This window comes from Brachyhypopomus gauderio, chromosome 18 (genome assembly GCF_052324685.1).
Source record: "Brachyhypopomus gauderio isolate BG-103 chromosome 18, BGAUD_0.2, whole genome shotgun sequence".
Taxonomy (NCBI): Eukaryota; Metazoa; Chordata; class Actinopteri; order Gymnotiformes; family Hypopomidae; genus Brachyhypopomus; species Brachyhypopomus gauderio.
Genome location: NC_135228.1, coordinates 8,943,360 through 8,967,530, shown reverse-complemented (window position 1 = coordinate 8,967,530; position 24,171 = coordinate 8,943,360). Strand labels below are relative to the sequence as shown.

At 37.8% G+C, this 24,171-nt stretch overlaps 2 protein-coding genes across 3 annotated transcripts; both read right to left on the bottom strand.

Annotated features, from left to right (window-relative positions):
• Window positions 1–7,625: 7,625 nt before the first annotated feature.
• Window positions 7,626–12,914, bottom strand: c18h5orf15 (chromosome 18 C5orf15 homolog). Its single transcript, XM_076979729.1, has 3 exons — window positions 12,767–12,914; window positions 11,204–11,778; window positions 7,626–8,859 (listed from the first exon to the last, which is right to left on the bottom strand). The coding sequence occupies exons 1-3, from the start codon at window positions 12,855–12,857 to the stop codon at window positions 8,728–8,730; spliced, it is 798 nt and encodes a 265-aa protein (XP_076835844.1). The 5' UTR covers window positions 12,858–12,914; the 3' UTR covers window positions 7,626–8,727.
• A 567-nt stretch (window positions 12,915–13,481) lies between these two features.
• vdac1 (voltage-dependent anion channel 1) lies at window positions 13,482–20,299 on the bottom strand. Of its 2 annotated transcripts, none has more exons than XM_076980050.1 (9): window positions 20,156–20,299; window positions 18,519–18,588; window positions 17,823–17,872; window positions 16,670–16,822; window positions 16,383–16,435; window positions 15,788–16,015; window positions 14,842–14,992; window positions 14,671–14,728; window positions 13,482–14,398 (listed from the first exon to the last, which is right to left on the bottom strand). In XM_076980050.1, exons 2-9 carry the CDS (start codon window positions 18,583–18,585, stop codon window positions 14,307–14,309), a joined length of 852 nt encoding a protein of 283 aa, XP_076836165.1. In that variant the 5' UTR covers window positions 18,586–18,588; window positions 20,156–20,299; the 3' UTR covers window positions 13,482–14,306. The 2 variants fall into 2 exon arrangements, with proteins under 2 accessions (XP_076836165.1, XP_076836166.1); XM_076980051.1 differs by lacking the exon at window positions 20,156–20,299 and adding an exon at window positions 19,401–19,634.
• Between the last annotated feature and the right edge of the window lie 3,872 nt (window positions 20,300–24,171).

Sequence of the window (24,171 nt, the reverse complement as noted above, 5' to 3'; positions counted from 1 at the left end):
AATCTGTCCTAAACCTGCTGTTAGAACAATTGCACCTCCGTGTATTTCTCAATTAGCAGTCTGCACAATCTCTATTTTTTATCTCTCACCCTTAGCAGTTTGCTTTGCTGCTTCTCGATGTCACGTCTACATAAAAAAGGGCGAGCTATGTTCAGTCTGTCTAACTCGTTGCCTCTCACAATTACGTCATATTTCTTAAAGGGATATTAATCCATTTCCTGTCTTACATTAAAAGTAGCCTGGATTACACTAACTTAAACTCCTTTTGTCTTAAAGGCACGATTGTGCCACATCAGTATCAGCAAACGCTCCTAATTTTACCAGCTAAATTGCCGCGAATGATACCCACATATACCGCGCATTCATTAGAAATGTGTATTAGCAGAGCAATAAAATAAGTGCAATAAAAATGTGTATTAGCAGTAAAATAAATTAATTTCTTCAGAAGACAATTAATTTACTCATCTTTTTTGTTATATTTGTTTTTACGAATACATAAAGGTTACATCTGTGAACTAGAACTTTTTTATACTGTCGCTGGATTTCGTAGACTTTTGTACCACAAGAGCGCATTATTTGAAGGTGACCCTGCAGCTGGGCGCATTTTGTTTTAATGGGAAGAAGGAGGTAGAGCTAAACTGAAAGAGAGAATGTATTATATTGGAGGTTGCACTACCTGGCATAGTACGGAGGATGTCAGTTTCGGCGTCAGAACTATTCAATTATATTCACGAATTTTAATGAAAGACTCCGTATGGCCACAGGCAACATAATAGCGCATGACCTACAGATTAATAGATTGTCGCACTTATTTATTAATTTATTGCTACTGTTGAAAGAACAATAATAGTCTTGGCCAATGTTCAATCGAACAATTAAAATTTGGTTTACGTCAGATTTAATGTACATATTCAAACCCAGATATCAAGCTAATTTAATGTAGGCCTATACAGTACAGTACATCCACTCTTGCTGATACTCCCAACTCTTCTCTCTTATGTTTGACTGTTTATGTAAAGCGACCTTGGGTTTGTGAAAGGCGCTATAAAAAATAAACGTATTATTATTATTATTATTATTATTATTATTATTATTATTATCACTCTAGAGCAGGGGTATTCAACTAAAATTTAAAGAGGTCCAGTCTGGCAATATTTCATGATGCCAATTAATGTCCGGAAGTCCAACTATTTAATGTTATATATATTTATATGGCGTTTAGATGTACAGGTCCTATTTTAAAAATTGCATATTGTGATAAAGTTCATTATTTTCCATAATGTAATGATAAAAATGTAACTTTAATATATTTTAGATTCATTGCACACCAACTGAAATATTTATCTATATGTTTCCCGTGCGCTTACTGCGCTATATGTTTAAATAAATGTGACCGTCAGCAAAGCAAGGATTCCGTGTCTCGTCCTTCGCCCTGCCCACGCGTCACAGAACGACGAGCCGTCTGAGACCCCAAGAATGCCAGGCTACACCACCCGGCCAAAGAAGGGCAAGCGCCCCAGCAAGCGGCATCACCGTGGCTCTTCCTCCCCCCCGCGCTGCGAAGCCACGCCGACTCTGGCGCAGCTGGAGTCTATATGTTCCGCTCCCACCGTAGACTACGGTGGGGAGGAGGAGGATGAAGAGGACTACCCTCCGTCTGTGTGTTCCGCTCCCACCGTAGACTACGGTGGGGAGGAGGAGTCTTACACCGAGGAGGAGGACGGTTCCTACACGGAGGAGGAAGAGGAGAGTCCACCCCCCTCTGAGCATACTTTCATACTTTTATTATGTATTTTACCATGTGGCACTTTGAGATTTGTTTTCACAAATGTATATATATATATATATATATATATATATATATATATATAAAAAACCCAACCCTAACCCTAACCCTAGACCACTACTGTAAGGACTATAAAACTGTGCCGGTAAACCAGAAAGTGCTCAACAAGATTTTACGATATCGTTTCTGTTTTGGTATCAGTTTCGGGTCCACATGAGACATAGGATCAGGACCGATGTCCGCCTATTAGTGACCTGGGGGGTATTCCAGAAAGTGGGTTAAGTGTCTGATTCAGGGTATGAGTTCACTAAAACCCGGAGTTTTCTGTTCCAGAAAACGGATTAAAACAATATCAGTGTCAGTTGCTATAGCTTACGCTCTGAAGTTAACCCGTTTGCTGGCAGGTTGACTTGAACCTAAACCCGAGTTACAAACACATCATCATGACTTCTCCTTTCCTCTAGGATCCTGTGGATATTGAAGCTCAATTTATTCACCCAGCTCTTCATCGGGAACGCCTTATAAAACCCCGAATAGACTATAGGCCTACTATGATTTTCAGATGATTTTTAATTAACGTTATTGTTTCTCAGCACAATCCATTACTTACATTAGTAACATTATTAAGCGTCACATTTCAAATATTACAGATCGCAGATCAGCCCTCATTTCTCTCCAAATTTTTATACATCGCTCTTAATTTTTTTGCTTGTGGAAGTTTTCTTTATAGTGTAGGAGATGCGGAACCTGTCAGCAAAGCTACTGTATGTCGGTCTGTCCGAAAAGTATGTCTGGCATTAAAACTACTAGTGCCCAGTTTTGTGGTGTTTCCTAGGCATAAGCTAGTTATGGACATCAAAGAGGAACTACCTGTGGTAGTTTTGCTATTTGTTCACATGCAATGTAATAGTTAAATCATTCTTCTTCCAAGCCTCCTTCTTGGAGTCAGAGGGTATCCCTGCCTGCCCTACCTCATGACACCCTATTAAGGTCCTTCACCTGGACCACAGTGCCGCTACAACCAGGCCCACAGCAAAACCAGGGCAAGAATTGAAATGACCCTAGGAATCATCGAGGCCAGGTTCCAGTGCCTGAAGGGGATCAGTTACCCCTGAGTGTGCCACATAATAATGGCATGTGTGGTATTACACAAAATTGCAACTATCCAGGGAGAGCGACAGCCAATCATCTCAAACATGCACACAGACGAGTAACCTTACATGCATGTGGGTGACAACAGAGATGGTAGAGTTGTCAGAGACTCTGTCTGCAATCACTGCTTTTCACATTAAATAATTCCTCCCCTGAATTATTCCACCTGCCTAGCGCTTTACCAGCATCCGGGTAAAGCAACAGAAGCGGCAGAAAGGGGGTGCGGAGAAGTTACATGCAAAGAAATTGAAGAGTCTCAATGTACACTACCGTTCAAAAGTTTGGGGTCACTTAGAAATGTTCTTATTTTTGAAAGAAAAGCAGTTTTTTTTTCAATTTAGCTAACATTAAAAGCATCAAAAATACACTCTATACATTATTAATGTGTTAAATGACTATTCTAGCTGTAAACATCTGGTTTTTAATGCAATATCTACATAGATGTATGGAGACCCATTTCCAACAACCATCACTCCAGTGTTCTAATGGTACATTGTGTTTGCTAACTGTGTAAGGAGGCTATTGGATATTTTGAAAACCCTTGTGCAAGTAGGTTAGCACAGCTGAAAACAGTTTTGCTGATTAGAGAAGCTATAAAACTGACCTTCCTTTGAGCTAGTTGAGAATCTGGAGCATTACAATTGTTGGTTCGATTAAACTCACAAAATGGCCAGAAAAAGACCACTTTCAATTGAAACTCGACAGTCTATTCTTGTTCTGAGAAATGAAGGCTATTCCATGCGAGACATTGCCAAGAAACTGAAGATTTCCTACAATGGTGTATACTACTACCTTCAGAGGAGAGCAGACAGGCTCTAACCAGAGTAGAAGGAGAAGTGGAAGGCCCCGCTGCACAACTGAGCAAGAAGACAAGTACATTAGAGTCTCCAGTTTGAAAAATTGATGCCTCACAGGTCCTCAACTGGCAGCTTCATTAAATAGTACCCGCAAAACGCCAGTGTCAACGTCTACAGTGAAGAGGCGACTCCGGAATGCTGGCCTTCAGGGCAGAGTGGCAAAGAAAAAGCCATATCTGGCTAATAAAAGAAAAATATTCATATGGGCAAAAGAACACAGACATTGGACAGAGGAAGATTGGAAAAAAGTGTTATGGACAGATGAATCAAAGTTTGAGGTGTTTGGATCACACAGACGAACATTTGTGAGATGCAGAACAACTGAAAAGATGCTGGAAGAGTGCCTGACACCATCTGTCAAACATGGTGGAGGTAATGTGATGGTCTGGGGTTGCTTTGGTGCTGGTAAAGTGGGAGATTTGTACAAGGTAAAAGAGATTTTGAATAAGGAAGGCTATCACTCCATTTTGCAACACCATGCCATACCCTGTGGACAGCGCTTGATTAGAGCCAATTTCATCCTGCAACAGGACAATGACCCAAAGCACACCTCCAAATTATGCTCAAACTATTTAGAGAAGAAGCAGGCAGCTGGTGTTTTATCGGTAATGGAGTGGCCAGCGCAGTCACCAGATCTCAACCCCATTGAGCTGTTGTGGGAGCAGCTTGACCGTATGGTACGAATAAAGTGCCCATTAACCCAATCAAACTTGTGGGAGCGGCTTCTGGAAGCATGGGGTGAAATTTCTCCAGATTACCTCAGCAAATTAACAGCTACAATGCCGAAGGTCTGCAATGCTGTAATTGCTGCTAAGGGAGCATTCTTTGACTAAAGCAAAGTTTAAAGTAGAAAATTATTTCAAATAAAAAAAAACATTATTTCTACCTTGTCAATGTCTGAACTATATTTCTATTCATTTTGCAACTCATTTGATAAATAAAAGTATTAGATTTCAGGGAAAACACAAAATTGTCTAGGTGACCCCAAACTTTTAAACGGTAGTGTAGATGCTGCAAAATGTGTGCTGTCCTCTGTAGGTGAAGACAGCAGCAGCAGACAGGGAGAGCAGCAGCCAGAGATGCAGGTTTGTGAAAGAGAAACCGAGGGACAGACTGAGAGGGAAAGTGTAGTACGTAAGCAGGTAGTAATGTTAGGATAACACAGGGACTTTATTACATGAGAAAGATGAGCAATGGCGATTGATTAGTATCAATATTAATTGGTATTTGCATACTTCCCAAAATCTGGCAGCCACGTATGGGGTGATTTTTGTGTCAAAAGTTCCACAGAAGCAAAAGTAAATCTGCAGGCAAAATTCTTAGCATCAAGAGCAGAAAGTATATGTTGTGAATGCAAAACAGAAAAAATATATCAAAAGTATATTTTTAAAATATAATTGGTTACTTTTTTTCCCCAGGTTTTACAACATATATAGTGTTACATGCATGCAAAGAATGCATGCCTGTGTGCAAATAAAAGATTCTGTATCTGTCTTCTGAGCCAACATAAGTAATCACTCAATTGTCTGCTTCAGCTACCTCAATTATCCAAGAATACTCAGTGTTCTGGGGTATTCAGATAGATCTGAGTTGGAATGCTTCTACACATTAAATCCGATATTTGTGTGTTCAGGTGTCACATAATTAACGGACCAGCAGTGCATGGCTAAGTCACCAGGAGGTGGCGTTTGTGATGAATAGCAGTTTCATTGATGAACCATTGTTTCATTCCATAATCCCTGTACAATACACATAAACAATATCATATTTCTGATTTTACAAATTGCACAATTTTCCTTGGCCTTTCTATTTTTGAGACATTCAAGTGCTTTCCAGCTTGGATAATCCTGGTGATAATAATCTTTATAAGTCTTTGACACATGTATCCCTACACCCTAGATATTGCTTTAGCCATCCTCACAATCACCCTTAAATTATCCACTACATAGTCTGTCTGCTAGTTTTTGGCAATTGCTTGCCAATGCATTATTCATTCTTAATAATGCACCAAACAAACAATTCACCAGAGCTGGGGCTCTGCTAAATCTGAGTCAGGTAGTTTTGTCTCATGACAGGCTGCAGTACTGGAATTTGGTCGTTGTTGACAGAGTATAGCCACTAGTTGCAAATATCACACCTACAATCAATATAGCCTTTTACCTTTTAATTCATGTGCACAAAAGAATTGTGAAATTACCCAAAGAAACACATGTACCCAAGAAATAACTACAACAGCTAGTTACTCATGGTCTCTGGAACTAGAATCATTACATATAATACAGTTGTGATCAAATTTATTCAACCCCCAATGCTGCGAAGGGTTTTATGAAATTCAGTGCACATTTGTAATTGTGTTCATAATGAAATCTTACAAGGACTTGTTAAAGAACTAAATGCAACTAAGATAGCATCAATTTTTTTTGTCATAAAGTATTAAATGGCCTTTTTGTGATTTCTTCATTGACACAATTATTCAACCCCTTTACGACTACCACTCCTAAGAACAGAGGTTCATTCCAGTGTTTTCCATCAGGTATTGAAAACATCTGTGGATGTCAACGAGCAGCAGTCAAGCATGATAAGCACCAATTAGGCAGATTTAAAAGGACTGTGATACTCAGCTCCTTCTAGACATCTACTGGTGTGTTTCCAAGCATGGTGAAGGCAAGAGAATGGTCCCAGAAGACAAGAGAAGAGGTTATTGCTCTTCACAAGAATGGCAATAGATATAAAAAGATTGCGAAGTTGTTAAATATTCCAAGAGACACTATCGGAAGTATCATTCGCAAGTTCAAGTTAAAGGGCACAGTGGAAACGTTACCTGGTCGTGGCAGAAAGAAGATCCTGACCGCGACTGCTGTGCGCTACCTGAAGCGTAATGTGGAGAAAAATCCCCGCGTGACTGCTAAGGAACTGAAAAAAGACCTGTCAGATGTGGGCACTGAAGTTTCAGCTCAGACAATAAGGCGCGCACTGCATAACGAAGACCTCCATGCCAGAATGCCCAGACGCACCCCCTTGCTGACTCCAAAGAACAAGAAAAGTCGACTGCAGTATGCCAAAAGTCATGTGGACAAGCCACAAAGGTTTTGGAACAGGTTTTGGAAACTAAATTAGAACTGTTTGGGACAATGGACCAGCGCTATGTTTGGAGAAGGAAGAACCAGGCTTATGAACAAAAGAACACCTTGCCTACTGTGAAGCATGGCGGGGGGTCAATTATGCTTTGGGGCTGTTTTGCTTCTAATGGTACAGGAAAGCTTCAACGTGTGCAGGGTACCATGAATTCCCTTCAGTACCAGGAGATCTTGGAGGAAAATGTGATGGAGTCAGTCACAAACCTGTGGCTTGGGAGACGTTGGACCTTCCAACAGGACAATGATCCGAAGCACACATCCAAGTCCACTAGAGCATGGTTGAACATGAAAGGCTGGAACATTCTAGAGTGGCCATCGCAATCACCAGACTTAAATCCAATTGAGAACCTCTGGTGGGACCTAAAGAAGGCAGTTGCAGTGCGCAAGCCTAAGAATGTGACTGAACTGGAGGCTTTTGCCCATGAAGAATGGGCTAAGATACCCATAGGTCGCTGCAAGACACTTGTGTCAAGCTATGCTTCACGCTTGAAAGCTGTCATAACTGGAAAAGGATGTTGTACTAAGTACTAAAAAATAATGTCACTAGGGGGTTGAATAAAACTGATAATGATGTGAGCACAGTAAAGACATTTGTGGTTATTCCATCATAAATATTATGTTATGTTTGTCTAATTTATAAGTGCCTCTTTGATATAATTGTAAATAAGATGACTGAAATGATCAAAATCAATGTCAAACTGGCCAAAACACTTTATTTCAGTGGGGGTTGAATAAATTTGATCACAACTGTAGATTCTTATGTTAATCCAATGTATATGTTAACAATAAATGAAACCTGGCAGTCTACATTTCCATTTAAAAGTTATTGTTTCAATTCAAAACCAATTTACTGGAGTACAGAGACATAGCAACAAAATGTGTGTTACTACTTACAAACTATATGCATGCTTGCTCCCAATATGAATAATTTAACAGACTGGCACAAGCAGCAACTTATGTGATTCAACAGAACATAGCTACATAAATGAGGGCTTTTGTCTTTAACAGAACATTGAATATAGTTACAAGGGCACTACATGTAATGTAACAGACTTCACTGAAGTCATAACCAAACAACAAATTGGACCAGCTCCATGACTGCATAGCAAACCATGAGACTCTTCTGCTTTAGATGGTTTCTTTCATTACTGTAGTGTCAGGTGTTGCATTTAGTGGAATAACTGAAGCATATTACATTTAAAAAGAAATAAAAATCAATTCCCAATGAAACAATGTTGTGCAATCTAAAAATATAAAGGGAAACATTTGCATGGTAACATGCCAAGATAACAACCATAAACTAAGAGCACTTGAATTAATTGCTAGAAATACGGGCTACAACAGTATCTTAATGTTTACATAATTGTCACCCAAAGTCGAATTTCATAGACAAAAGAGAACAGACATCACTCTCAGGTTGTCACAATGTCATATTAGCTAAATGACAACATTTTAAGCACAGTAATTTGTACATGGGCTCAACCTTTTTGACAAATACGTATTCACCCCTCTTCCTCCAAAAATCTTTAGGTTTCAAAAGTACCATATTCAAGCAGTTTATTAACATATGCCGTAAAATATGTGTGAAAAACAACAAATAATTACATTCAAATTTATCCAACTCAGAGACCAAAGACATTTTACTGTACTGCCCGTATGCACAAGGTTCCTGCAGCATGAATCTTCTCCCAAGAATGCATAGAAGTGTCCTTTCTATTTAATAACTGTGCAAATAACCACACATTTGCATTTATCAGTCATAAACCGTGTCCATCTTCATATGGTGGGTAGCTGCTTAAAAGATGTAGTCATTGGTCATTTTGAGAGAGGGCATGGCCTCATGGACATTCTGGTCGAGCCGATGGTACTCCACACTACGGGAGCACAGGCCTTCCCTCCAGCGCCGACTCTGAGCCAGAAGCATGATCTACACAGACAAAAGGAGCCAGTTAAGAGGCATACAGGAAACTCAAACTCACTCGCACAGAATGGTTTGCACACACCCTACACAGTGTCACATGGTGGTTTATTTATTTTGCAACCGGTAATGTCTCGTGACTTTTGTTGTGTGAGGCAGCTTATGATATTCAGCTACATCATACAAAATGTCTCTTCTTCAAGCCCAAATTAACCCATTCTACAATGCACTTTTCTGGCAGCTTGCATTGTAATCTTGATTAGGCTTAATTTTTTTTTTATGATACATCTACATAATGGTGTTTGTTTTTTTACTATATTAAACACGTTCCATAAAGATATACATAGGCGCACCCAATTTCGCCCCAAAAATACTGTAATTACTCTGCCTTGTAGTGCTGACCTACATGGTTACCAAAGTACATATAATACAAAATGACAACTTTTCTGATTAAACATTCTCCTCCCAGATGATACAATAAAGACTGGTCAGCACCAATAAATGTCAATTAGGCTATATGCCAAATAAACCAGTTTATGGTGAGAACATTCTCAACAACCATCGTAAAGAGGCTATTTGCACCAGCATAACACATCTGTAGGCTTTGTCAGTGTTTATTTGGTTGATATGACAAGTCCAAAAGTGCTGCGTAACTATAACAGATAGGCTACATTGCGCAGATCAGTTCTGAATAGGGATGCAAATGATTAATCGACTTTCGATTAATTGTCGATCAAGAGGTTAGTCGATCAAAATGTATTAATCACGATTAATCGTTAGAGCGCGCTACTGTAGTAACTTGAACAGAGCGTAAGAACGAGAAGTGAACACGTGTCGCGAAAGACCAGAGTGGAAAACAAAATGAAGCGGGCGAAAAGACGTGCGGTGTGGGACCACTTTGAAGCGGGTTCGGGAAACAAGACAGAAACTGCGTAATCCAGAAAATCCCGAGGAGGGAAACTTTATTTTCCACGCAACTCAAACAATAGCACCGTTCTCTCTCCGCTCCCCCAGTGTCACTTAAAGGGCCAAGTGCCTGTCTGTTAGGGAATTCGCTGCGAGGAGTAGTAGTCGCTACAATTTCAACATTGTTAATTTAGGCAAAGAAGTCAAATATTCTCTGTGTAATGCGGTATTGAAGTACAACAGTTCCACTAGCTCACTCAATTATCATTTGAACACCGTGCAGCTGTCCTGCATATCACCACTGCACCTGGTCAACCTAAAATCACAGCTACACTGGGAAGGCGTTTTCGAAGCTCGCTACGAAAAAAGAAGAGTGAGCTAAAAACAAAGCTAGCTACTGCTACTGCTGTAGCCCTTACAACAGATTGTTGGACGGCTCTAACAACAGAAAGTTACATTACCGTGACGTGCCACTACACTGACGAGAACTGGCAGCTAAAATCTGCAGTGCTGATTACGACGAACACGTCGGATAGACACACCGCTGACAATTTAGCTGACAAGCTCAATGATGTTGTGGAGACTTGGGCACTCTCCGGTCGTGTTACAGCATGTGTTCACTACAAAGCTAGAAACATTGTCCAAGCATAGGCTCAATAATATTCTGTTTGGCTCTCTATTTAATTTCTTCTTTTTTTTGTCTAATGTCTAATGTTTCAAATGCAAGAACGGAGCCAGTCCTTAATTTATTCCTTTTTAAATGAAAGAATGTATTTTGTTATACCATAAAAATTTCCTAATGCATAATTACTTGAGCAATATATCATATAATACAATATAATTATCATAATATAATATATACTTTTTGAACAAAGTGAACCATTTAGCTGATATTTTTAAAGGCCCTATTGAAACACTGAAATTCAGGTGAAAAACGCCGCTTATCGATTAATCGAAAGTCGATCGATAAGATCAATCAACTAACGATTAATGAATTAATCGATAATTTGCATCCCTAGTTCTGAATATGCCTAGGAACACCCAATTTCACCCTAAAAATACTATAATTATCGTAGTGCTGACCTACATGGTTACCAAAGTACATAATTTAGATATATCCTATGTCTAAATTAATTTTAAATGACCATTTTAAAAGCATTTATTCAAAAGCTAAGGCTAGATAAAACTAAAGAACAGCTTACATCACCAGGTAGAACTACAAATAAATTATTTTTCAGAATATCAGAATTCAATAGGAAATAATCAGTGAAGTGAAAAAGGCCATTATTGTGGAGATATTACAATAATGGTACAATTGTTGCAGCGATTCACTTGGCTTATTAATTAAGCATATTTATGATGTAACTGTCTTTAAGAGATTTGGTTATTAAAAGGTTTAGCAAAACCCTGAGGGACTGTCTTACAATAAAACAGAACAGTAACATACCTTTCTCTTGTTGTGGTAAGTGATGTAGACTATTGCCACTAGAAAAGCAATGATAACCAAGTGAAAGAAGAAGTGGGAGTCTTCATCTTGGGTGGTGTAGATCATAGAATCCTTCATATTATTCCCATTTTCAGGGCTGTCATCATTATTGTTAATGTTCCCCAGATTTTGAGTGAAACTCTGATCTGATGGCAGACCTTCACCTGCAAACCTTGAGTTTTCGCCATTAATTTCACCGTAATCGTAGTTTTCTGTGTTTCCTATAGGAGAGGTGGTGGACTCGAAATCAAATGCTGAGCGTGACTTCTCAGAGACAGAGGTGCTAGCTAGCTTGGCCTCAGAGGTGTTAGTGGGCTTTTGATCAGTAGGCCTGGTGCTTTCTGCACCCGGAGTATCAACATCTAAGTCAGTAGACTTCACTGGCGCTGGTGTTGTAATTGTAGTAGTAGCAGAATTGGTGGTAAAGTTTTGGTTTGCAGATTTGGTTTGGTTTTCCTTGTTTGCTGTTGTGAGTACAGAAGCACTGTTATGTACAGGGGCTGTAATGTTTGTTGAGTCTTGTATCACAGTAGTTTCTATAAATGGACACAGATACAGAAGTTGATAAATTCCAAACACACATTATGAAATGCCTTAAATGAGTATAAGCAGCCGGACCTGAATTATCACTGAAATTCAAAGAATGTCATGGAAACAATTCATGTTTTAGAACATGAATTTTAGTTTAAATGCAACATGACATATACAAACATTTTTATTAAAAAACCAAGCAATAAAAGTAGAAGGTTTATATTACTTGAGAACAAAATAACCTTTACGTACTTCTATTTACTACATAAACATACAGTAGATACAAAAACTTATACAGATTATTAAAAAAAACTAAGACATCTTTAAATGCAGTCTATGAAAAACTAATCCATCCGAGTCTTAAGCATGGTGTCCTTTACAAGCAGGCGAGTCGACTTGTTCGTTCTCTGTCATAGGGCGGAGGGAGGGTGCGCAGTTACCTCTATGTGACTGGTTCAACCAAACACCGAGATGAATACGTGTCCTCTGGCTCTGCGCTAGCTACATAGCTGCTACAACTAACGTCAGACACTCACTGTTCACCCTCTGAACCATTATCTAACTAGATACACAATTCTGTTAAATACACCATGTTCAGTTAAACGTCAACAGTCTTATTTCTTAATGGCTACACGCATCCTAATGTACAACACACATAGCCCTCTAACACACAATACACCACATAGTCGTCTAGCTAGCTTAGTTAGCTAGTTAGATAACTTCTTTGACTAGCCAATTTTGTAGGAGCGAAGTGTTCATTTTATATGAAGTGTAGATTACAGCGCTGAATTCAGTCACATTTCTTCGTAAATGAGCGAACTGATATAGTTAGCAAGCTAAGTATAAAACTAGATCCTTAACTACAACACGATATGCTAGTTAGCTAACTAGATAAGCTAGCAAGTTAACTTGCCATATAAATAGCGTTTAATAACGTATAATAGTCGATTATCAGATTACCAAATGAAACAGCAAAGGGACTCTATAACTCACCGCCCTCGCATCTAACTGGTAACAGTGCCAGACCGCCCAAAATTACTAATAAATAAACAGATAATTGTAGCTGCATCTTCTCTGCCGCCATCTTGTACTGTTGGCGTAGACGAGTGGGCGTGGCCAAACCCCCACCTTAGAGCGGAACCGTTGACGTCATGCCCGACGTCATACACTTTCTAGTTCACAAATCGTTCCGTAAAGGGCAGGATACCATTTGACGTGCATACCAAAACCAAGGTTAATTAAGAAAGGAAAACGTTAAAAATAATAGAGTGATTACAAATTATACTATTTATTATTATACAATTTTTATATAATACAATATAAATTGTATTACCAAGTATTATTGTATTACCGAGTATTATTATTTAAATTGTATTATCGAGTTAAAATTTTTAACCAAACACTAGTTCCACCTGTGCAATTCATCTGACGACCTATAATCTTTTTTAACAAGTTCTTCGGAGAAGCACCTGATTTCAGTCATTAAGATTCTTTAAAGCTTGTTTTGAGTTCTGCAAAACTGGGAAAAACTCATACATGCACTCGGATAGCCCTTGGGTATTTACTAAATAAGGGTATTTAAAAAAATATTTGCCTGTTTGCTACGTTTCGTGCAGCAGTCAAAAGAGAATAAGAACTCAGTATTGTTTCATTGTTGAATCGGTGTATGCTCTGCCCAAAACATTAAGTATAGAAATGAGAGTGGCACTCCTCTTTAACCACTTTTTATTGAACGTAAAGTAGTGCCAATACTTGCAAGTACATAACATTCTGGACCTACTGCAAAATCGAAATACTACATCCCCTATTAAAATGCAGTGTTTTTCCCAAAAATTAACATAAGAAGATTGGCCAGAGAATTAGCCATCTTTTTTCAGAGACAACTGACAAGGGCTTTGATGTAAAACCTTACAGACAGCACACAAGGACATATTTAAAACAATAGATTGCTATATGTAACAAACACACACACACTTGAGACAAAAACACCCGATGTACCCAGAATTGGTGCCTAATGCTGCAGAGGTGAATGGGAACCATCATCAATATGAAGGTTAACACACTATTTTCCTTTTTTAATTGATGTTATGTGTAAAAATTCTTCCCTTTACAGAAATAGCCTCCAAGTATCAAAGGAATGCTGAAACTCAATACTTATTATCTCTAACTTTAATATCTAGTGTTTAGACTGCATTAACTCTAGTCGTACTATTTTTCTGAAAAATATTAATTTTCCACAATCAGCACTGTAATAAATAATTTAATCTGAATCAGGCATGTCAGGTGAAATGCAACATTTCAAATCTTTGCACTGTTACAACTGCCATTGTTTATATCCCCAAGCACAATACAATTTCCTTTCTGAAAAAGTATTGAGATTATCTTCAAATGTCTTTAACATAGTTCAACTGTAGCAAGATTTTAAAATGTAACAGCTCTTCTCACATACAAGAGAAACCCAAAGTGTGCAAATGTATCTATTACTTTTTTCTTAGTTTTTTGAGGTTTGTCATAGCTGCAGTCTTCGTTTTTCCTACGCTTCAAACTCAAGCCCTAGTCCTAGCTTGTGTCCACCAGCATTAATGTTCCTCCCATCCAACAGAGCAGAGAGGGTCATTTTAATACCTAAGAAAAAACAAACATGTTCAATATTGAATCCTAAGTAAAAAGAATGTATCGTTAAGCTTAATATCATTACTGCATTGCAAGAGTAGACAACATAGATGGAATCATGAAGAAAAGGTAATGGTGGCCATTTTGTATTTATTTTACAAAATAAATCCTCCAAAATGTTTTCTGAAGACTTTTCCACAAGGCAATAAGATGCTAAAGACATTGTGTGAAATGTTCTCATGATGAGCCTGAAATTCATGTCAGTAAAGTTTTGTTATACTTACCCGGCTTCAAGGTCTGAGTGTATCCCAGACCAACAAGGCTGGAGTTGTTAACTTTGGCCTACAGTACAGATGGGAAAAATTAAGTGCATATACTGCAGCCAGAAAGACCAAACAAAAGTGGGGTAGTCACTGTACAGTCAACGAGAGGCCTTAATGACAGCAAAAACGTACCGAAAATGAGGCTTCTGGATCAATCTGATACTTGGCAGCAATGCCAAAGCGGGTATTGCTGTTGCCAGCGGTCCAGGCCAGATTGACAGCTGTTTCCAGCTTATCATTCACTTTCTGGTAGATGGAACCACCAAATTCAGTCCCATCATTCCTGTAGACAATTGAAAGTGGCACTTTAAAAATTGTGTCAGACAATTAGCATAACATTCTGGGTCATCAATGGTCTTTCAGCACTAACGTAGCATTGCATAGCACTGTGTTAAGACTAAACACTATCTGATTACACTGATCTTTAAGTGGCAACAATTGCAAATGTTGTCGTCTGTCTTAAGAGGACACAAAAACCCATTATAGCACTGACTGAGAAGGGCTACATAAAAGTATTTAAAATAACCTGCTTTTAGAATCAAATGGGTCAGACATATGGTACAGAGGTATATAGAGCCCACTTGTTTCTTCTAACACAAGGCACATCCTATTCATCATATCAAGAGGTTATAAGCCATGTACTAAATATCCATGAGCAGGGTAAGGATCCTTGTACCAGAGTGTGCCAGGGAAGCTACAGTCCCATTCAAAACATTAGTTGAGGGTAACCAAATGCTGCATTCAAGGTATGCCACTGCAGTTTATAATGATAGTGCACAGGAGTACAGTGCTCTAATTAATTGAAGAGAATAACTTTATTTACTCTTTGTCGCTGGGAAATTATGAATACAACTGGCAGGTCGTCTAAGTAATTGAGTAGTCAGCAACACTCAAGCAAATTCTGCTGACTTTTGAATCTGAATGAGAAGCAATTCAAAAAAATTGTGCAGACAGCATAAAGAAATCATTCCCTCCCACACGTTTGTACTCGTATTGCAAAATTTCAAGTAGTCTTGCATAGCAAAAGACAACTTACTATGACCTAAAGATCATAGTAAAAAAGAAAGGAAAAACTTACACGTTTGTGTGAAGCTGAAATTCATCTGTTTTATAGCCCACAGCAAAGTTGCTCTGGGTAACCCTGTTCTTCCCAGCCTCAAATGTCGTCTGGTAGCCAGCGAGCCAGCCATCATAGCCCACCACTACTGCGCCATGCACAGCAGTGCCATTGATGTCATAGTCAACGTCGCAGCCAAGATTGATGTGCTCCCGCTTGTAGCCGGCCTTGATCTTGCCGCTCTTTTTGCTAAGGAGGAGAAATCAAGGAGCAGGCATGGTCAAATCAGGGAATAAAGCAGTCAAACAGCAGTTAGAAATAGTCCTGTAGTGTTACTTGGAGAACAGAACATTTTAAATTCATGAGGGAAAAAAGCATTGCATGGGATCCACACGTGCTCCAGAATCAGAATTTTTATTCACCATTATTACTTTTATTCACCATTTACAAGGAGCTTCTCTTTATTCGGGTGTCAAAATTACAGTAAAACATAAAGGAGAATATATACTGTATATAAATAATTGTAAGCTCATAAAATAATTTTAAAGGATGTGCAATAAAAGTCAAGCTGGGTTAAAGTAAAGAGTAAGGACATGATAAAGTTCAAGCAACATACCCAGTGTTCGGAGAGAAGGAAGAATCAAATGTCAGCTTCAGCCCTTTAGCCAGCTAGAGAAAACATAAGCAATAAACACAGTTCATAAATCAAGACAGTAGCATTTTCTCGCCGAGTTACCTAAAATATAATAAAAGACATCTAAAATTAATAAAAGTAAACACTACAAGGGTCATTCACATTCATTTCCACTCAGTGCAATCTATGCCTGCATTTCTCAAACAATTAGTCCTATAACCAAAACCTTTTAGAAAGAACTCGCAGGGGGAAACCTCAGCTCCTCTCACCTGGTCCTCCAGGGTGATTTCTGTGCCTAGGGTGTTATCAGTGTTCCATTTCTCAGTAAAGGTGAGCCCATGCTCTGCCCATTTGTACTTGGTTTCCAGTGTTCCTGACACCTTGCTGGTCTCTGTATTGGCAGAACCTGTGCTCCGAAATTCCTAGGATCATGAATAAAAAAAAAACACAAGAGAGTACAACTGAAGCACCAGAAATGTAAACGCTTCCTTAATGGCTTACTGACTGGGACGAGACTGTGACTGAAAGCTTGTCTCTGTGGACGAATGTGCAGTGCTTGTTTTGCATGTCTGATCTCTCTCACAGCCGCTCTCTTTGACATATCAAGGACAGCACTTCAGTTCTGTGATAAAGACACTTGACTAACAAGAGTCTCCATCCTCAGACTGAAACAATAACCTAGTATACAGTGTTCAGCACCACTTATGTCACATTGTCTTCACTGTATATATATATATATATATATATTACAATTACACAGCATTATTCAGGCAGTTAACACAAACAGCAAGAACCTATTGTCTATATGGGTTTTTACAATGGTTTCCTAAATATAACTGTTAAATTCAGTCTAACCACCTATAGTAATGTAATTACAGTGTGAATAGTGATCTCAGTTACTTCATCATTGTGTTGCAAACAGCAAATTCAGCAAGTTCATTTGGAGTGCAAATCAACAGCAGAAAAGACAACATTTACATTTACGACATTTAGCAGACGCTCTTATCCAGAGCGACTTACAAATTATGAGTACTACGGTAATTACACTGACTATGCATTAGCTTCCAGTGTATAATGTGCGATGGTCAGATTACCAGGTTAGTACCACATTTCTTTCTTTATTAGTGCTCATTAGAACTGCTTATTTTGATGCTGCAAAACCTATATTACAGCCATTCAAATTAAGGCAAAAATAATATACATATTTAAGCATTTATTATGTATTTCACCACAAGAGGTTTACCTCTTTACATATGTGTATTTAGCGTACAACCCATTGCTCTTATTTCTGTGCCGGTTTCCACATCTACATTTAACCAGGAAATTGTTATTGTTATTTTCCTAGACACATCATAATACCTCAATATGAAACCACTGGCTGATCGCAAAATAGCTCCAATACCTACAATGTTGATTACTTACCAGCCCATTTTGTGACTTGGTTTTCAAATCCAATTTAATAAGACCAAAGCCTATAAGAGCCAAAAACACGCTGTAGTTACACGCTGCTTCAGCAACATGTAGTCTGTTACATAGTTACAAATTACATTGACCAAAAACATTATCACGCACACATGCACGCACACACTCATGCACACGCACACACACACTAAGCTTCCAAGCCTACAGGCAGCTGTAAGCATTTTATATCACAACAGTTTCCACCTAACCCTCTACAAGATCTCCTCCCAGCTATGTGGATAAACAAGTAGGCCTGCCCCAAATGCCACTGTATATGCTTTGATTACTCATTTGTGTTATGAAATAAGTATCTACTCACCAATAACATAAAAAGGTATTATTATTTATATGTATTATAATTATTAATAATGTTTTAGAACTACAATGGTAGTACAAGTATGTTAGTGTAGTCCATATCCAGTACAGTACGGCAATGTGGTATTCATATTGTAACCAGAGAAAGTGCAGAATGTCCATATGGAAATTCAGGAGATTAATTCATTACCTTAAAGCATCTAAATATAAATGGTTTATATTGCATATTTAATATTTCCCATTGCTGAATTGTTGTTCTACTGTTTTTCTTTCAAAGGAATATGTCTCAGAATAGTGAACTGGGGGATTTGAGTACAGGCTGACTACAGAATAAACCCATACCATATCCCTTTGTGAAGATGTCCTTGGCAGGCTTGCCCAGGTCAATGTATGTCGGGGGAATGGCCATGACCTGCACAGACAAAGAGAACATTAGGTTATGATTCACAGCAAACAAGCTGACACTAATTTACTGGAGGTCAAGAACAAGCTGATAACATGGAAATGGAAATAAAGAATCTAAAGTTTTATTCAATTCAGCCTCTAATAAATACCTACAATTTAACCAAAATATAGCTTTACGAATGTAAAAATCAGTCAATATAAGAGTAACTGTAAAACTGTATGCTACAGAAAAACTGATAAACAAGAGTGCATACAAAAAGCAAATGACTACAAGAAGTGGAGGTTTTATGTGGTAAAAAATGAAGGGTAGTTAACATTTAGATACTGTTCCAGGAAATTCAATAGACTGAAGCAAGGAAAGGACATTTTAAAAGGTTTGGTTTTACAAGCCAATCCAGAAGCTGCAATCAGGAAATAGGTGAAAACCCTAATGTAATTTACGAGTCTAGCTATAGCTTCCCAGTTCGGACGGACGCAAGAATCGTTATGAAATATCAATGATGTTAAAATGTATATAGTACAACAAACCAGACATTCAAGTACAAACTCGTAATAGCTAACTACTGCTCTTTAACTTTAAGTTAACTTTAAGTTAACAAGCATTTAATAAACTCCGATCAAGCAGGAAATCATGTTTCATTTAGTACAATAATGAAAGTGCCAGATGCATTTTCACTGTTTTAGGACAAACCAAAATACTAAGGTTACTCCTGAAAGAAAATGGAATAAAGGAAAAGGACATAATTGGTCAAGTTAATTAAACGTAGTTTCAGTGTAATAACTGAACCCAAAAATCCATAAAAATGTAACATTAGCTACCCAAGCTAAGCTAGCTAGCACAACTAGCTAAGACATGCCGTGGTGTTCAAGGGCAACTTCATCACGTCCGAACTGACAGCTGATGCAATATCGAGATGAACGGGATTAACTACGACGTCAAACAGCAAATGTCTGACGGAAACGCGTAGAAAATAACACGAAGCATTTATTCACACTGAAAAAATATTTAGTTTTAAGTGTTATTTGTTTAAATGGTTGGTCGAAATGGTGAGTGGCTAGTGGCGGATCTAGGCGGCTAGGGAGAGCTGCGCGTGCTTGGTGACGAACACGTACCGATTGTTCTGAGTTAGCCACAGCTAGCGACTACCTAGCTGCACACTTAGCCCGAAATCTGAGCACTTTGAAGGGAAATCAAAGAAGATTATATATATTTGACGATATCAAAAATATAGTTTTGTGAAATACAAACTATACAGTGTGCCGTCTGCGTAACCATATGAGAAGATAATTTCAGTTGTGTTTAATTGGACATCACCGGCACATCGCTAGCTGCCTAGTAGGAGGAGATGAACGAGCTAATGGGCTAGCAGGCCGTGGTCACGTAGCTAGCGACCCTAGCTGTATCCTTGGATGCACTGCACCATGCTCCCAACATCATCAGCATCATTTTCAGCCCTGAGCTACCATAGCCCACAGTTAAGAGAACGTACGACGCAAAGTCCGAGTACACTGAGGTCAATGTTGAACAGTTTTAAAGACACTTCATAACCGATGGAGGTCAAATGTGTAAATACCTTAACAATCGCTGTTCAACCCTGCCCGGTGAGACTTGTCCGTCGACTCGTCCGAGAGTAAGATATACGCGTAGGATCTTGCGCAACGAGCGTCCGAAGGCACCACGCCTCCTGCGTTATTTGTGCAGCGCGTGCGCAGTTTGTGTCTGACGTAAAAATCTCGCCAAAAATCTCGTCCTATTCGCATCCTTGAGTATTGAACGACCGGTGCCGTCTTCTTTGACCTCCACCAGGGACATTGCCAGCAGTCCTTACAATGTGATAGCATTTAGACTAGATTGCTTGTGAACATGAAAAGGTACAGCTAGAGTAGAGAGTGGCAAAGTAGAGAGTAGGCTACAGTCTGCTGATTATGTTTGTGTTCTGCCTTGTAATAAGATGAATGTATTGTGAAACATGGTGGGAAATGGTGGGGAGTTCATTTCACAAAGTGAGAGGAGTGTTGCCTTAGAAAGCTACCTCCTGTAAAGCCAGAGTGACTCTTTTATGTTATGAGTTAGTAAGGGAAAGTTAAAAATATATAAATACAGTTTGTGCAGACAATGTAGCTGTGAATTCCATTTTATTTTATGTATTTATGCCACTTTCGTTCTGGCATCATTGGTATTAGCTTGCTTTCAGCCCACACGAACACCTCCAGGTTTGGGTGTTACTCTGTATTGAGCGTGACTATTGTATTGTTGTAGTGGTTTCATTTTAACATCGGACTTCTTTCTTCACTTCTTTTTTTTCACAGATGCCAATTGCTGTTATTGTTCACACAGTCAGAAAACAGAAAAGTAGTTTTGATGTGTTCAAACACCTGCTGTAGTTAAATTCTAAACAGATAAAGCACAACAGGGGTAAAGGCAAACGATAGGGGGCAAATAACTGACAAAGGCAGTCCCATGTAGTCCCATGTAAAGGAAAGGAAACAGTGATACAAATGAGCCTCTCACTTTGGGGGATTGCATTTTTGTGTATTTATTTATTTAGTACAATCACAATGAATGTATTTATTAACTCCAGTATCTGTAGTTTCCTGCAATGAGAATTCCTTTTCTAAATTGAGCTTTAAAGTTGCAATATACATAGTGAAACAGAAGGTGGCAGTGTGCACTGAGTCAGGTGCATCGGTGCATTGTCTCAGAAAATATCCAAACATTAGTTTTAGCGCATTTCTGAGTTATTAGTATTGTTGCATTTCTGAGTTATTAGTGTTTGAGTTATTTAATGAATGACATTGGTCTTGCTTTGGGATCTCTCGTTTTTGGGTTTCAAATATTTTGAACATGTTTTGTTAATTACTTTGAAGGGATATTAATGTTTTATTTGAAGTCACTACCTTGTCATACCCTGTTTGTGGATTGCTTTGTGTGTGTTGATTGTGCGTGTATGTTGAAACATGAGACATGTTGAAAGTTTTAATAATGTGAGAAATGCATTATCCATCACTCTTAAATAATCAGCATTATTAAGAATCTGAATTAGAATCCACATTCCTTTCACATTCTTTTGTTTACTTGATAAGTAATTGCATTAATTTCATTCATAAATACACCAATTGTTATCCATTATTTTTGTTTTTGAATAGAATGAAAACAAATACCCAAAAAAGTAATATGGCTTGGCTCAAGATCATGCCAAATACAACTACTGAACTAATCACACATGGACAGTGGGTAGAAGAAGGGTACCCTCACCCTGAGCTAATTACCTGAGAAAGACAGTGTGCCATGGAAGTATATTGTTAGCACACCATAATAATTAGCTAAGCACTTAAGCTAAGACCATATATTTTCAGCCTCATTCAGACACAGTAAAATAATAAAAAGCTGATCATGGCACAACATGGTCATGGATTTTCTCTTTAGATAACTTTTTCTTAAAGTATGTTTTGGATTATTGTTATGCATATGATATGATGCTTTTGGTCTTCAGGTGGTCTTAAGACCACTGGTAGCTAAGCAGCATCAGAGCATAAAACTCTGACATAGACGTATTCCAGAGTTATGTTTTTGGACTAATTTCATGACTACTCCTCAGCAAAGAGGTAATGTAATTCATCAATCTCTATAGGCACCTTAATTTCTTTCTACATTCTTATGGCAGCTTATCCAACAGGTTCGTTGCCATGGAGATGTTCATGAAGATGGAACCAATAAATGCATATTGCTAAAATGTAACATTTTCTTTGTATGTATGTTATTCATTTAATACCCAATGGAAACAAGAATACTTAAGTACATGCATTTAGCTATTTAAAATTATATGAAACTAAATCAAACGTGAATATATTTTATATGGTTTTGCTTAAATATATTTTTGTATTTTTCAGTTAAAACAGAACGGAAACGATTATCCTAACGTGAATTTTAATTGTCAGTCTTTATTGGTTTTTTATTTCATAGCTTTCTTTTATTAATCAAGCGATGTCAAGGGTCAATAAAATGCATTATATGAGGTTATACTGTGTAATTGCAAGGTAGATCGAATGTTTATATTGTCCTTGAATTTCATTAATATTCTTAATATTGGTTTGGAATGATTTCCTAATATTTTCTTGGAGAATTTCTGAAGGAGTTTGAAATAATGTATTAATAGTTGTATTCTTGCTTCAAGGTTTAATATGAATAAAAAATTGTCTTGGATTGTTAAAAATAAAAAAGGAAAAATCTTTAAGATTTTATGAAAAACTCTTTATTACTAGTTTATAGATATAGTTTATAGATACTTATAGTTTGCTGAAATATATCTGTATATTTCAATGTTCTGAAAATATAAATAAAGTAATATTAGTATGGTAATGAAGTAATATTAGTACAGTAATGAAGTAATAATAGTACAGTAATAAAGTAATATTATTAAACTAATGTATTGCCCTATTGCCTCAAGTTACTCTGTTACCTGGCTTTCTAATCAGCTTCATAATGCTCCCTCAATGGAGGGCACAATCAATTTTTTTCTATCAACTCAAATACATGTCTCTAATCACACGTATATGCAACCCAATTCATATTGGGTCTCTCCTCAAGTAATATCTGGATATTTCTTTCATCCTGCAGCATCAAAGCTAACCAACAGATACTTCAAACAGCCATCACCAACTGCCAATCATGTTCCCAAAAAAGACAAACAAGATCCAAAATGTTAATCAACACAGGGCCACATCTACAAAGACAGTTCAAAAATCATAAACAGATGCTATAATTTGTAACATATGAGAAAATAAAGGGCCCTTTTAATAGTCGTCTCTCCCCAATCACTGATATGACCTCCAAAACAGTCTGTCTGTCTCCACTTCTGAGCTGAGGGCTTTACTTGCAAACTCTATGACCTTTTTGCTATGTTATCTTTTTATTTACATTTATTTGTTCTGGATGATTCTAAATATTTTACTGTTTACTGTACCCTTTGAAAACTTTTTCATGAACATCAGAAGAAATATTCTGATTTACGTTTTGTTACATTATTAAATATAATAATTTAATAATTCATTTTACTAATGTTTTCTTTTTTAATGTTGGAGTTAGAAGTTTAGAAACACTTGTTTATTGTTCATGTTGTTTTTACAAAGTATGCTTGAGGAGTTTCTTGAAGTACAGTGAACTATGAAATGTTTTTCAAATATTACATACCAAAGCAAAAAGAAATCCTTAGAAATAAAAATGTTATAATGGGATTTTGCACATCTTAATCAAAACAGTCTATAATTCTAAATATAATCTTGTTCATTGTAATGATGTTTGTGTTGGTGAGGTGGAGCTGGAAGTGATGTCACATGCGCTGCTGTGATAGTGGTTACCTCAGCTCAGATGGAAACGTCACCAAAAAATGTTGACATTCAAGAGAAAAAAAAGAGAGATGCTAGTTTCCTGTCTGAACTTTGGTAAATACCGGAAGGTATGAGAAATGTCAAGCATTTGTGGTCAGTGTGTGTTTTTTTTCTTCTTCTTATCAACTTCAAATTCTTTGCTCCAGTGAGTCAAACTTTAGGTTTTTTGCTTCATGTTTTTCATTGTTCATAGCAAGAGAGA